Raw genomic sequence first — 16063 nt, 5'->3', positions numbered from 1 at the left:
CATAGGCCGTGCCCTCACCGACATGCACACCTCCACTGAAGGACTGATGTCCCGCAGGCGCCGGCTACCGCAGGGGCCATGGTCCAGTCCCACGTGCAGATCGCTGCCGGAAGGGACACGCCGAGCTCGGGAGCATCACCGGCTCCTGCCCACCGAGAGCCACCCCCGGAGCTGCTGCAGGCCGCAGTCCGCTTGCAGCAGGAGGCGCTCGTCGGCCCGAGCAGTTAACGGACGGCACCTGCGCCGGGCCCCGCGGCAGAGCAGCGAGAGGCCGCGGGCGACCGCCCTGTCCCCCAACGCCGCCACTCCCGTCCCACTCTCCTGCCGCCGCCCGCCCACGGGCTGCGGAACGCCCGCGCTCACCGGCTCCTCGCCACCGGCGCCCAACACACGCCGCCGCATCCTGCTCCCTGGCGCTGCCGCCGTTCAAAACTCCCGCCCCCCGCAACGGCCGCCGCGGTCCCGCCCACCGCCCGCCCACTTCCCTCGGGCAGCTCGGGGAGAGCCGTGTTTTGCGGCGCCCCCGGGCCTCGGCAGCCCACGCGCGATAGAGCCGCCCGCGGGAAGGGGCGCGGGGCGGGGGGAGCGATTCACTCCGTTGCTCTTCCAGCCGGCAGCGAGCGGGCAGTGCCCTGGTGCTGAGGGGAGCTGCCGATATATTCAGTATGGGCTATAACTGATAGTGGTGGTGGTACTAACTCCCAGTTATTTAGCTGGAGTAGTGAATCATGCCATATATATATTGCTATATCACAGCAATGCCTTTCTCGGCTCCCTGCTGCTTTGTTCTCCGCTGATTTACTTTTCTGAAATAGGCCGATGCCACTTCTCTCTGATGAATGTTCTTTAAACGAGCGGGAAGGAGAGCCTCAGAGCCGCTTTCCCAACGGCAGCTCCGTACGCAGCCACCCCTGCTCTGAAACCAGCCATGAATTTTTAACCATGTTCTGGGGTTTCTAGCGTTCACTTAATTTGCATCTTTAATATGATGGTACTTCAATAGCTGAGCTAATAGCACGGATTGTGGAAAGTATATTACACTGTTACAGATTAAAATAAATGTGCACAAATTAGTCACTGGATTGACTGGAGAGGAATAGGAGCCATCTCTCTTGTCTGCTTCCAGTTCCGCAGCTCTGGTTGTCTTCAGCACATACTGCAAATGAGCCAGAATTATGTCTTCCATCCATGCCTCATCCCTGATTTTGTGGCTTTCCTCACTGAATTCCTCCTTGGTGGGTGATGGTCACAAATACGGATCCTTGTCACTTCGCACATGGTTGTCAACATTTGCGAGAAGTGAATGTGCTGGAACAAGTGAGATACACAGTGTTGCTAACAGCTTTCCACAGAAGACAGAAGTCTCCTGGCTAACATATGCTTATTTAAAATATAAGATAATGCAGTTAGAAGATTTGAAAAGCCTCTTTTCTTAATCAGGATTTCACATCCTGGCAGCTCTGCTTGCCCCCTGACATTCACAGCCAGGGCACAAATGCAGGGAGCTAGCCTTCAAGGAAAATCATGAACTTCTGGACCAAATGTATGTATTCCTTGGTGGAAGGCAGAAGACAGGGAGCTATGCTGCCCTTCACAGCATTCGAGTCTCATCTCAGGGCAGAGACAGCAGCAGCAGCAGCTGTTCAGCAGTTCCTGTTTTCATCTTGGGCCACGTTCCTGAGGATAAGGAGGCATTCTGGTATTTGTTAAATACCTTCATACCATGCTGAAGTCTTCTGCATACCACTGGCAGGATGCATGCTACAGCTGGGAAGCCCTACCCTAGGTTATATATTTAGAGACACTACAGTTTTTCCCATTTTTAGATACTCCCCCCTGTTCTTTAGCTACTGCGGCTTTCCCAAAAGAAGTCTTTCTGCACTGCATCCAGTGGAGAAATCCTGTCAGGAAGCCAAAAGGCTTTTGCTTATTCAAGGTATGATCCTTACAAGCTATGTGTGGACAGCTAAGATATCAAAGAGTGGGTTTGAGGCAGATTGAATGTAATCCTGGTGCTTCATACATCCTAGCAGATGCCTCATGTTCTCATCTCTGCTAGAGTTCAGGATTTCAGACACATCAAGAGGCCCATCAAAAGAGGGGAGAACAGGAGATGCCAAAACAGAGTACACTTTTGCCTCACAGTAAGGCATACTTCTGAAGGTGAGATCTGACCTCTCCTGAATCAGTCAGGCATGGGATTTGAGCCACAAAAAATTCCAAATAATTTTCTGGTCTACAGGGGAAAACTAGAAACAGGAACTTGTCTTGGAGAGACCATTCCTGGAATTGAAACCAAACACGTGAATGTTTCATATTAACTGAACTGCATTATTGCTGAATCAATGCTTGACAAAAGTGAGGAGGAGCTCCATTCTCAACAAGTTTCAATGACTGAGCTTTATGTAAAGTATGGGGAGTAGCTGGAAATTATAGCCTTACCGTAGAAATAAACAAATAAGGAAAGAATCCCTGTATTTCTGTGATACCAAAATCCATTCATCAACTCACAAGATAGTGCGCTGCCACAGAAAAGTAATACAATATGTGAAAAAGACACTGAAACACTTTCCCCCCAAGTGGTTCATCACTCCAGATTAGACTAGAACCAACCACTGGTGCAAGTTTTCCAGAAGCACTCCTCCCTGTGAGAGCAGCTGTCTCAGGTGTGCACCAAAAGGGCTTTGTTAAAAGCCAGGGTGGCTACCACGGATGCAGTAAAGTATCACTGCAAAAGGACAAGTTACGCCCCAACCTATTTCAGGCAATCAGCATCTCTTAAAGCCATCTTTGCTGGTGGTGTAGACAGCTCCCAGGAATCTGTGGCAGCTTTCCAAGAATTTTAGATGCTAATTAGCATGGTTTTGCAGTACAGTCTGTTCAGAAAATCCTAGTCTTAATAAATCCCACAATGTGACTACTAACAGCAGAAAGAGCCCGTGCCTGCAGTCCTTGCACATTTTTACTGACATTGACTTGAATTGGAACCCTTAAGAAATCAGTGGGAGTTAAATGTGTAGGACTCAGCCCTAATTAACTTGAATAGTATCTTCTCAAGCTCAGTGCATATCTGCTCTTTAGCTAGTTCAAATGCCCAGTTTTCCACTACATTAGAAATATGTTACTGCAAAATCTGCTTTTCACACTCTTGCACCTGCTTCTGTTTTGGTCCTTCTTTGCATTCACTTCCTAAAGACATTCAGATTTTTCTCTATAAAATCAAGCTTCATATTCACTTGATCTATCAAATGCTTAACTAAAAAATTAAACATTTCACTGAACTTCTAGTCCTTTCTCCTAAGGCAACATGAGGCTTAGGCTTTAAGTGGCATTTCTGCAGGTGTTATACCGTGTGAGAAGTTCTCCACGCATACAAAGTCTAACTCCAGCTACGCTGTCCTGCTGTTGGAGCACACATCCAAACTAGAAATGAAGAAGAATTTATGCCATCTACATTATTCAGAGATTTGGGATTAAACTAGCAACTATTCTGCTCCCTAATTTAAGAGAAGTCCCACCAGGCAGCAACAATAAAAAAGGAAGCATTGTAACTATGTATTCTTCTCCAGCCAAGCCTTCACCATGGGGCAAAGAAACACAAGGCACAGCCTACAAAACAAGGAAAAGCCTGCACATTCACTGCTTCACTACTGCAGAGAAGCCAGAAGTGGGTAGGGTGAATTAAACAGGGGATCTGTATCCTGCATCCTGGGGTTTCTCAAGTGAAAATTTTTTTTCAGCTGAATCACACCTTCACACCATTCTTTTATTTGCATTGCAAACCATTTGGCTTCCTTCTAGTATTAGGGAAATTAGATAGCAGAGGAAAGATCATTGTCTATCTAAATCACTATTCTGCTTGAGTGTTACATCAGCATATTATTCTAAATGTTAGACCCATCATTTTGGTTTAGCAGGTACAAAATGTCTACACCTACTCTTGACAGCACTGCAGTATTTTTCTTAATTTTTTAGTTGCCACAGCTTGCTACACCTACTCCTTGAATATCATCAGAGTGTGCCAGTAGAAATCTATTCAGTTCCTATTCAGATTTATCCTAAGTGGAAATATATGAAGGTTTGTACTGGACACATGGAAAAGAATTTGAAAGGCTTTTTATAACTGCCTTCTACTTCTTTAATTTTAAACTGAAAACCAAATTGTTCCCATTGATTGCCACTGATTTTTATTACCATGACGTATGACCATAGAGCTTGGTTAAATGGGCAGAGACTCTAGAATTTAGGCTGTTTACCTGAATGCTTAGGGGTACCCCTAACTTAAGCTAGGGGCAAGTTAAAGGCAAAATGATTAACCTTGGTAACTTATTTCTTCATTTCAGCCTGCTGAGGTCAGTTGAAGTATTTCCATTCACTTAGCTGCGGCAGAAGGTCAAGGTGTAATCCTACAAAACATTAAATATGGGTAACTATCTTACTACCATGTGCTTGTGATTCAATTTGGATAAGGTGAAAATTAATCATCTTTTCAATGACAGTAAGCTAAAACCTAACCCTATCAAGGCAAAAGCAACAACAAGAGAAATGTTTGTTGGCTTTATTTTACTGAACTGAGCACTGTTAAGTAGCTATCTTCTCTAAGGTAGTCATGGAGTCAGTCATTGAAGATGACAGCTTAAAACATGTGGATGCCTAAATTAGCTAGGATGTATCATCCTTATCTTTCTCTGATAATTAGACACAGAAGCCAGAATAGCTTAAACTCTCATTAGTTCAGGTGTTTTCAGATTAATTTTACCCTGAGAGCTTGCTCATCTTCTGCTCAAGGGTTTTTAATATTCTGCAGTCCTCCTTCAACTGCTCTGGTGCTCCAGATTGCACCAGGGCCATGTCTCTGCATGACGCCATCAATAAAACATTAATAGCAGGTGCTTCAAGGAACTATTTTGTTGATCATTGTACATTCCTGTAGGATTTCTAAAAGAAACTGTAAAAGGCTGAAAAAGTATAAGGAATTGTTTTTCCTTTTTCCAGAAAAGTGTCCAGAAACCAGCTCCTCCCAGTATTCCTGATGTCTTTTTTTTTAAATACCTCCATACTAAATTACTGTAGCCTCTCTAAATCACCCTATGTAAGATAAATGCACTCAAAATATATTTCATAACAGAATTAGTAAGTTATAAAAAACTGTATCTCCATATGAATTTGGAAAACAATTTCTGAGATCAAACCTAAAACCTTAAAAGTCAAATTAAATACTACATGACTTTAAACTGCAGTTTGATGATCTTCTATGTCTTAAAGTTGCTCGTACAAGACGTGGTTTACTGAGGTAGATCAGTCACATGTATTCCTCTTTTTCTGCTTGGGAGCCCAGGGGCATTGGTTTTGAAGCCAAACCACATGTGGTTGCCACGTAAGTACAGAATCAACTCCATCGAAATTATCCTGAGGACAAGGATCCTCACAGGTGATTGACAGCTTCACTAGAAGCCTTCCTCCAGCTGAGAAGACACTTAATGTGGACACACAGTGTCTAACAAAGCATAAGTTTTGCAGCCTTTCCCTTAGTTTAGAAATTTATATGGTCTCTCTTTTTTATGTGACTTCTTATCTCCACAGCAGTTGAAGGAACAAAATTATCTACAGTTCCTCTCAACATCAAAGTTGGTTGAAATTGGCTACTTAGATCCATTGCTAATATGGGACATTTGCACACACAGAGTAATTATGGTCATACAAAAATGATGCTGCTGGGTAAACTCAGAGAGGTCCTTTCAGCTCCATAATAAAGGGATGTTCAGTATGAACAGGATTTCTTAGATGTTCTACACTATCACTCCTGTATCATACCCTTATACCAGGATTTCTCTGTTGGGTATACAGTCCTGCTTTGATTTCTTGTGCATTTACTGTAGGTGGCATTTGGTGTGTAAATATACATTGAGATGGTTGCATCCAGCTGTTTCCTGGTCAGTCTGCTTGGGAGGTCACCACTGTGTACCATGGGAGAATCTGAGAACCATAAGTTCCGGTTTTAGGGGCAGGTCTGTTATGAATTTTTGTAACTGATTTTGCACAGACAAGTGAAATGCCACTGGATCATCTAATGGGTTCTCATTTTGCATTTGAAACATGGAGTAAGTACACTGAGAATATAACAAATCTAAACTCCTATATGAGAAGGTAATGACAGAAAATCACTTTCTTTTTGATTGCCGGAGGACAACCATCTATTGCTGGCAGAGCAGATGTAATCCTGCTTCTGACAGCAGTCTCCCAGAAGAAGGAGAGATTATCCAGTTAGCTCTCAGGTTTGGCATCAGATTTTTTTTGTCTGAAGTGGATACAAGTCTGTGTATTTTGCCTGAAGTGTGGATACAAGCTGTGTATTTGCAGATGGTCTCTTTATTTTTCTTTTTCCCCCATACAATTTAGACTATCTCTGCAGAATACAATACATGGCAAATGGCCTCAGCCTGAAGTGAGTGTGTAGTCTGGTCTGATTTTCCAAGTACTGGAGTGTAGACATCTATGGAGAGAAAAATGGCACAGCAACGTGGTCATGAGGCCAAGCAGCATCAGTCGCCCTCTGGGCAGCCACAGGCATTAAAGTTCCCCCTGCACTGCAGCATTGCTAAGGAAGTAAATGCTAACTGTCCCTTACTGAGGCACGTTTTGAGATAATAGCTGTTGTTGTAAATAACTGAGGCATGATATCCCTTGTCTGGTAGGACAACTGATTTAAATATGATTTCTTTGCATTTAACACAGTTCTTCAACTGTTTTGATCCAGTCTCAAGGAGGATATTCAGTGGGGCATGGGTAGGAATACATAGGTTACTCAAACTCTCACTTTGCCTGAAGAAATATTTCTCATTGGTAAGCAACTGGTTTGTCTCAGTAGCTTTCCCAGTTACAGTTAGGGCTGTAACTGTAGTCCTCCCTGTCTTGTCACAAAACTTTGGTTTTTTCTGCATTTTTCTAAGTCCTGAGTCGGGTACCTGCTGCATAAACAAGCATTTGCTATATGGATCAGACCAAGAGAGAGAGAGCCAAAATAAGAAGGATTAAGGCAAATGTTATTTCATGAAAATAACACAGTAAAAACCAAATAGTATCTCATTACTATTAATGCACTTTTTTAAAGCAGTATAATAACCATTTGTGGTTGGAAATTTCTACCAAGAGGTTTTAAGCCTCTGGTCCTTAAAGGAAAGCTGGCTTGCAATTATGCCTGGTTTCTCACAGAAATAGATACGGAAAAACTATTGAGCAGTTCATCCACTCAAGTGCTTAAAGAAATACATCCATGGGGATAAAAGGATTTAAATTTTTAAAACTTCCAGTTAATTTTCCATTCTGAGGATCCCTAGTCCCTGTGTTTTCACCAAGCTTCCCCCTACATCCAAACTTGGCTGTGCTTTTCTCCTTCCAGCAGTGACTAGAGGTAAGGCAGTGCCCTTCCCTCTCCTCCCAGAGTGCAATAGCACTGTGAAACAACTTGCCTCCCTGAAGCCTCAAAAAGCCATAATGCAGCAAAACGCTTTTGCTACAGCACAGCTGATTCCGGGACCCTTCTCAGGGACATAATGCTGCTCCTGGGAATAAGCCCAGTGTCAGAGACTCTGTCTTTATACAGGTGATGATTTTTGCTGAATCACCCCAGTGTTGGATCAGAATTGACAGTTCATGTGTAAGAGTGACTAAAATACATTTTTTTCCTAAGGTAGAAAGATCTAAGGAGAGAAACTTGCTGCAAAGGACACTATGCCCTGTGAATGCCCCACAGTTGAGGTGACATGCAGCATAACTTCTTCACCACAATTTCACTACAGGAAGCCAGTCCAGCTAATTTTTTCCCGTTACTCCAGTTCCCCTTGAAGTCAAACCATGGGGAGAGGATGACATTGCGCTACACCTATGTTCTCCTCAATTTGAAATGGAAACACTTCCTGCTAATGATAGTATTTTGGGGCTAATAAGATGACCCATTTTTACTCACCATTATGAAAAAGCAGGGTTGAGTAGCAAATATGAATAACTACATTTAACTGAGGCTGGTTTGTCAGAGATTTCTGTTATCCTTCTAACCATTTCACGGCTTGTTAAATGAGCTGAGACAACACTTCATGTCGCTGTTATCATTTTAAATTATAAATAATGGTAACGATAAATAGCATCTCATGTTTTTACAAGCAATTTCATTTGGATGAATAAAAATAACTAGTTCTGCCTGGATGCATTCATGACTTACATGCATGTATTTACTTGCTTACTTTAAAAAACAATTTGAATGCTAGGAAGCTATTCCTAGCACTTGATTCTAACCGTGCGTTTGTATCGTGTCATCAAATTATAACCAGAATTTTTAAAGAAAACCCAACAAACAGCAGGGTTGTTTCACAACAGGTTCTTTAAGGAGCTGCCACAGACCCAGAGGGGAAGTTATCTGGGACACAGAGGATCACCTTTTTACGGAATTCCCAAATATGCGCAAACAGCTTTTGTGCACTAAGGTCTGCAACTGGCAGTGTTAACCAACAAATTAAAACCTCTGCCTTCTCTTGCTCTTTGCCTGTTGGGGAATACCTTCCTTGACCCCATCCATCAACAGTCTCTGCAAAACTGAGTCATCCCACTTACATACACAGGCATTAGATTTTGTGAAGGAAAACACAAAAGCAAGCCACTACCTAACATGAAGGCTATTTTTACTTCATCTATTTCATACTACAGCCTTAATTTTTTAAAAATACCCCTGCTGTATCATACAGGCTTTTCGAGAGCTGTTTCAACTTCCATCTTTAAAACACCAAACCAGGAGGCAGCTTGGAAAAGCATGAGTGGGTTGCTGCTCCTCAGCTGCCCTTTGTGTCACTCAGAGTCTCTCCCCAGATGTACATCTCTCTCCATACTTCCAAACGTGTTCTTTCACACACGTGTTGCTACATCTGTCTGCTACACAGACAAGTACACACTCTTGCTGAATTGATTTAAACAGGCAATTGGCACTAACAGGCACTGAAACACCCAGAACTTTGTTGGCAGCTTTCATGCATGCAATGCACACATTAATAACCTGAACAGGTTTTTCTCATCACCACTCCAGTCACACAAATTTTTAGGGATTCCTTCTAAATTATCTTACTACATAGCATTGCCAAGTTGGTGGAGAACAACTACATCTTTGATATTTTAGGGTAATAACTTTCACGCATAATTGGCACCATATTGGTTTACATGCCGCCAACCAAATTTTACTGGCAGTCATCTCAATAGTTGTCTAGAAAGTCAACCATAGCATAAAGGCTTCTACAATGTCTCCAAGGGCTCAGATTTTTGTAAGGGACAAATCATTCTCTTGTTGTTAATGGCTTTACCACTGGGCATTTCTAAACTAAACTTACTGAACTAACCAAATAACCTGACTTTAGGATAAAATGTTTCAACAAAAAAGGGAAGCTGACAGTGTGCCATAACTCGAATCCTTTGTAGCACAGTAGCTTTCATGTAAGCTTTTGAGAGAAACTGCAGGTAAAATTTCACAGGCTGGGAAGGCTCACTCGAGTCTAACATAGGAATTAGTCAATCTGGAGATGGGAGCAAGCCCCATTTGAATGGGAGCAATCTGGGCTCTGTTCCTGCTCTCTGTGGGAGGCTCCTTGGCTGCAAAGTCTATAAAGTTAACAGCCATGTGGGCGCAAGAAATCTGAAGAAAAGAGAAAGCACCACCCCACAATTCTTTTTTTTTCCCTTTGGTGAAGACATGGTTCCAGTTTCCAGCCTCACATGGAGCTAGAAGTGTCTAGTCACATCTAACACATCTGTTCTCAAGAATCTTTTTACATAGCAGCTGTAACTTACCTTTTAAGTGTTCCTAGGTTTTCATTGCAGATGTGGCTGTGGCAAGAGCACAGTATTTCCTAAGGATTATGCCTTTTACTTGTTTATTTTTTCCAAGGATACATATCTGAATGAGAACGCCGTTAGCTTCAGCATAAAACTGGTAGCTAAACCTGCTCACAAGCTCATAGTGCCTTCAAAGTTTTAAATATTAAAGACGATCCAATACTTTGCTCTGAACACTGCAGATTTAACAATTGCAAAGGACAGCATTCATTATAACAACAAAACCAAAATTGTTCTTTGGGGGACTCATTTTGCACTACACAAGACTGTTTTAACATAGGCCATTTGACACAAAGTACTAGATATAAATAGAGGCCTATTTTTGCAGCAAGCTAGCACCTAACACTCCTTCAATGAGTACCATTTAGACAAGAGCAGGGTTGCAACAAGGGACAAACAAAGCCTTACTTTCATGCTGGCCCTATGTGCTCAGGTGAATTTTATCCTCTGTGTCTAACAGATTTCTGTCCTTGACACATACAACCTGTTGCAAAGTGGCAAAGGACTTCAGAATGGCTGTGCAGCCATGTTGCTTTTGTTGCCCAATTTGAGCTGTTGCTTGACTGTGACATGAATATTGAACATTTGCCAACAAAGCAAAAACACCAGCAAGAACCACAGAGTTTCATCTCACTACCCTTAGGAATTAACAAGTGCTCTGTACTTGTAAGTCTGTCCCTTAATTGTAGATCGTACCCTCCTTCTCTTCATCATACAGGAATCCTGTTGGTTTAAGTGAGCCCTTTTTCAGTTACTTTGAAATCCCCACTAGTTCTCCCCATTCACTTCCTGCTCAGTTGCAGGAACCTCCAGCCTACCAGTCATTCTCCCGGGACAGCAATAACTGATCCCCCAGACACCTACACATACGTCAAACTAGTAAATGTACTGTTTGTGTGAATATCAAAAAAGAGGAAAGGGGAGAGACCATAAAGAAATAGAAGCAAATTGTCTCTAAATATCTGATAAAATCAATATACTCTTCTGTGTTCCTATGTGATATCTGGTGTCTGTCCCAGTAGGACCAAGTAGAGGCTTTCCCTGTTTGGTTCAGTGTTGCTTGTTGGCTTGTTCTTCTTTGTTTTCATGTTATGTTGAGTTAGGCTATACTTTAAAGGCAGATTCTGGACAACTCTGATGTGAGCTACTATCACATGGCCTTTAGGGGACCTTTTGTCCATAAAAGAGGTGAAATATAGTTCTGCCACAATTTCTCCCTTCTGCAGAAATGCAATTCTCTCTTCCTCAGAATGTTCCTTATAGCAAGGGTGCATCTTTGATATAGATACACCAGCATAACATTCCTGCCCAGCAGGAGAATTCCCCACTTGGTATTTACAGGCAGATAATTGTTTTCTATTCCTGATACTGTTTTCCATTGCACATGGGATGTGAAAAATGATCCGTCCCTCAACATGGACACTTGCTGTGCTTCCCTATGACACTGATATGTCTATTCAAAGCCAGGTGCGAACTCCAGGAGAAGGGAATACCTTTGCTTTAAAGGCAACTGGCTCTCACATCCTTGACAAAAGACATTGCCATAAAAAGCAGTCCCCTCTATCCCTGGCTTGTATGCTTGCATGTGACAGAGCAGGGGAAGGGGAAGCACAACCACACTGCTTCCCGCAGGGCTTGGAACTGCTCTCTCACATGGTTGGATATGGCAAAGGACTGAACTGCCACCACAGCTTAACACCATTCTTTTTATGTCTTTGCTTATGTAAATTAAAAAATTTTAAAATCCCTGTGCATAGGCTTAGACACCAAAGCAGCTAATTAAGATGGAAATTCTCAGCTCTTTTATAACCTTTTTGGGCACTTTTTTTCAGTTGGGAAATCAGTGTGATTTTTTTCACATGTAATTCCTGGAAGGCATGAAGTTTGAACTTTTAAAGGCGATGTTCCTTACCATCTGATGTCCACTGCAGGAAGAATGGTGGTATAATGAAATAGCTTGAAATTCTGCTTTCATGGTGTGCTTTGTACTTTTCTTTCCTTTGGAGAAAGTGCCTGTATTTTAATAAGTCCCACTGAGGGAAAGGCTGTACTGGAGGGAGAAACTTTCTCTAAAGACATTCTGACATTGTTTTTTGCTGTCTTTCAGTCTCTTTTTTTGAGTTGGACAGCTTCTTCCAAAAAAAAAAAAAAAAAAGAGAGACCCCTCTCTGCTGCAGATTGAGTTTCATTTGGAAGAGGTTTAGGAAGAGCAATTTCTGTACAACTCTGCTCTGTTCTGTCTTCTTTCAGTGCATAAATCTGAACAGGAAGTCACATGCTGCACAGAACTGGCTTAAGCCACCTCAGTTTGTTGCAGCCATGTTGGAAGGCTGTGCTAGGTTTGTTCATTACTGGCACCACCAGTGATGCCTTGACCCTGTGCAGCTGCTGTCACTTGTCCCTGAGAACCAGACCTCAAGGTCCCAGTGCTGTTGCCAGAGGTATACTGTGGAAGATTTCAAAAGGTCACCAGTGTGAAGAGCAGGAGCAAGACAGCTTTGTTAAAAAGCTCCAGGTTATTCTCGTGCACATTACAACTTGGAGCTTAGACTCTCATCCTCTGATGAAAAGGCTTTGGAAACTTTGTATGTTCCTCTTCCCCTCCAAAATAAGCACAGTAAATTGGTTGGAAGGCAAGTCCCCCCAGTATCTCCTCTTTGGAGAGGTGTTAGTTACATTTTGGTTATCCTCCTAACTGAAGTAGCTCTTTTTTGAGGAAAAAACAATATGCTTGAAGTGCAGGCCAGACCCACTGCTGACACTCCTCCTCAGCTCTTCTTCTCCTGTCTTTTGGAAAATATGCCTGCAGCCATCTCACACCTGACAGCTCTCACCAGGTATGGGCTAAATGGTGAAAATCAACCCAGAAGAGAACACTTCGTTTTCTTTTTTTTTACTCAGAAGAGCATGCAAAAGTAAGGGTAGAGAAGAGGAAAGCTAAACAGTTTTCTGGCATCAGCTCCCACCAGGGGGTTACCTGTAGGAACACTAATGAGTTTGGAGAGCCCACAGAAAGGCAGCAAACCAATTGCAAACTGGGCAGGATAAGCTGCTGCAGGACCAGGAACACTCTCACAGCATGCTGCCTCTCTTGTTGCTGTGACAACAAAACTCATTTGAAAGCAAAGACTTAACTTCGTTTTTTATTTCAGAATTGACTTCCAGTTATAAGACTGAAGCCCTCCCCGCCCCCCGAAAGAAAAGAAGGCAACAACTAACCAGCATCACTCAACAACTAACCAGCACCAGTCATACAAACCCAATCTGTACATTCTTATTCTCCTCCTTCCCCTGCACTCTCTTAACAAGCAGAGTGCTAGTCAATCAGTATGCTAGAAATGCACCACAGAAAGGCTCTTTCTTACTGGGTGGGTCTTAGTGCCTGTGTCAATAAAATAAACTTCATTGTACATTTGATGTATCCTGAATATATCTGCATGCAAAGCTAGTATGAATCCCAGTCTAAAGCACCATTACTGTAAGAGTCACTAAAATACTTCTTTCAAGTTTCTAAGGCCTTTCCTTAGATTTTACTACTCACTTGTTGCTTGCTTGTTACATCCTCTCCATAAACAGAGAGCAGATGATAAATAATAAATGCAGGTAAGTTTCAGCAACTCAAACTATTATGTGCATTTGTGGTTCACGCTCAAACGCTAAGAAAAACATGGCACTTCCCAGCATACAAATTAACTGAGCTGAATAGGCATACCTATTATAGGCACAGCTTTTACAGTGGAATGGGGGGACTGCTATTTGCCAGAGCCAAACTCAACCTGATCTGCATGCAGTGGTAGCAGATGTGCAGTTGTGTACATCTATCTTTATACACCTGTACATAATTCCACCAAGAGAACCTGTGCAGATTCAAGTCTCCTATAAACTGGGTAGATCACACACTGAAAACCTGGGTGGGGAGCATTGGTGTGAATGGGAGAAGCAAAAATTTCTGACATCCCTTTTCAAAGCAAGCCAGTAAACAAACGAGGGAAAACAGAGGCTGCCAAATGCAGCCAAAGTGATCATAGTGAATCCAGTTATATGCCACATGAAAAAGGACCCCACAAACATGTCACCACTGTGAGCCTGAAGGGGAAACTGGCTGCAAGTAAAAACAAAACTGACTCATCTATTTTCCTTGTCTAGGATGAGACAAAGACTATCGGAAGATAAACAGCTACAATAATTCTTGAAAAGCAAACTGATTTTATAAACCTCCCTTTTCTAGCCACATTGAGTGGAATTATCAGCCAAACAAAATTTAGTTCACTTTTGAAGCATGATTTTTAAGCTTGTGAGAACCTTCAAAATAGGAAGAGGCCACCCAAAATCAGCAAGTAGGAGACCCAGTACGGCAGATACAGATCACTACCTGAAAAATAGCTGCATATTCTAAATATTCCACCTTGCTTGCAGCACCAGGCAGGTTAGTACATGCTGGTTTCATTTAAGTAACTATCATCCTTCTGGAAATCTCACTGCAAAGTGTTTAAAGCGAACTTGAAAGCAAGAGATACATGCAAATAAACAGGATAATGTCTCCCCAACACTTGGCAGAATTTCAGAGTTGAGTCATACATTATGGCTCTGTAAATTTGGGCTTTGTGTAAGTGATAGTGTTAGATTCTACCCACTCCAGATTTAAATCACAGGGGATAAAGCTCAGACATGTAATGGTTGCTATACATCCTCCACTGTAAATGCACACTTACTGATACATCAAAGGGAGAATGTTCCTCTCTGAATGCTGGGAGAACAAATGAACATCCACATGGAAACATCGGTAGTAGATAATTGAAGAGATAAGGAGTTGAATCCCAATCCAGCAGAACAAATAGAGTGCAAGTAAACCTTGAGAAACCTTGAAAGAAGAATTGCTGGGGCTAGATGATTGCTGGATTTCAGATCTAACTGACCAAAACCACAAGCTCAGGCTGCAGATCAATGGGCTCCTTCAAAGCCATCAACATATTCTGTTCCCAAGACCATGAGGGCTGTTGTTACCATCAGCTGGAAGAGGTGGGTGGGTGTCAGCTCCGCTAAATGTGGATGGAGCCTCAGGTAGCATTCCACCAGACTAAGTTCCCTTCACTTGTATAGCATTCATCTGTACCTTTGATCATCAGCACCGAATACCTTCCCTTAATGTGGAGGGGAAGACAGAAAGGCAGCAGGCACAAGAGAGAGATAATAGAAAATAGGACAACAGCCAAGAAAATAGGGACCAAAAAGTCATATTCCATACATCCAGTCCTGCCGATGTTGGCCTCCTTCAAAGGCCCCAGATCTGGGGGCAAGCAGGGGTCAAAACTGTTCCCTCCTGACCTCCCTTCTGGTTTTTTTGGTATTGCTTGATAACAAAATAAGGGAAAATCACCACATTTAGACAAGGTAATACAGGACAACTAACTCATGCAAAACAGTTGCATCCTGGATGGTAGCCCACACACTTCAGAGATTAGCTGAAGCTCTGAACTGCAATTTGAGTAACTTCTTTTGGTGTGCCATCTGGTGAATCATTTACTGGGAATGTCTTAATCACATCAAAGGCATCTATCAGTGTGAATGGATTTTGTCAGTGTTCAGGGCTCTGTCTGTATATTGCATTCAAGGAACAGATACATTAATACAGATTTAAGCTTTACCACAGTGCTTTCTCCCATAGTAATAAAAAAATATGCAGTGTATTACCACTATAGCCTCCAGCACTGGTTTTCAGAAGAGCAGTATTTCACTAGAACATCAAAAAAGCTGCTACTCTGCAATCACTTGCTCGCATTTCTGAAAACTTGCAAAAATTGGCACACATCTGTGGAATAAAACAAAAATTTAAAATCATATTCCCCTATTGAGAAGACCCATTGGCAGCAAGCTCTAATGTCAGTTACACTGATGTAGATATAAGGTGGATATAAGGAAGAAATTTTTTACAATGAGGGTGGTGAAACATTGGAGCAGGCTGCCCAGAGAGGTGGTAGGTTCCCCATCCCTGGAAACATTCAAGGTCAGGCTGGACAGGGCGCTGAGGAACCTGATCTAGTTGAAGGCGTCCCTGCTCATTGCAGGGGGGGTGGACTAGACGACTTTTGAAGGTTCCTTCCAAGCCATACTGTTCTATGGTTCTATGACATCTGTTCCCCATACTCAAAATGCAAATCTTGTTACTACTGACTCCCCTAAATCCTGAAGC

General features: G+C 42.5%; 1 protein-coding gene across 5 annotated transcripts in view; it reads right to left on the bottom strand.

Moving 5' to 3' along the window:
- The window catches only part of RTKN2 (rhotekin 2), a 49668-nt gene that overhangs the window by 32324 nt on the left and 1281 nt on the right, over positions 1-16063 (bottom strand). For 2 of the 5 annotated variants that reach the window (XM_061374029.1, XM_061374033.1), the window contains exon 1: positions 364-474. The exons of 1 other annotated variant lie outside the window; for it this stretch is intronic. In XM_061374029.1, coding sequence (XP_061230013.1) covers positions 364-402 — 39 coding nt within the window. In that variant the 5' untranslated portion in view covers positions 403-474. Of the gene's footprint in view, positions 1-363; positions 475-16063 lie in introns of those variants that run through there. 2 more of the 5 variants (XM_061374034.1, XM_061374035.1) reach the window with 2 other exon arrangements.

Source organism: Neopsephotus bourkii, unplaced genomic scaffold, assembly GCF_033783945.1.
Source record: "Neopsephotus bourkii isolate Nb327-2 ecotype Australia unplaced genomic scaffold, CSIRO-AGI_Nbou_v1 NB_1634, whole genome shotgun sequence".
Classification (NCBI taxonomy): domain Eukaryota; kingdom Metazoa; phylum Chordata; class Aves; order Psittaciformes; family Psittacidae; genus Neopsephotus; species Neopsephotus bourkii.
This window is presented reverse-complemented; position numbering and strand designations above follow the sequence as displayed.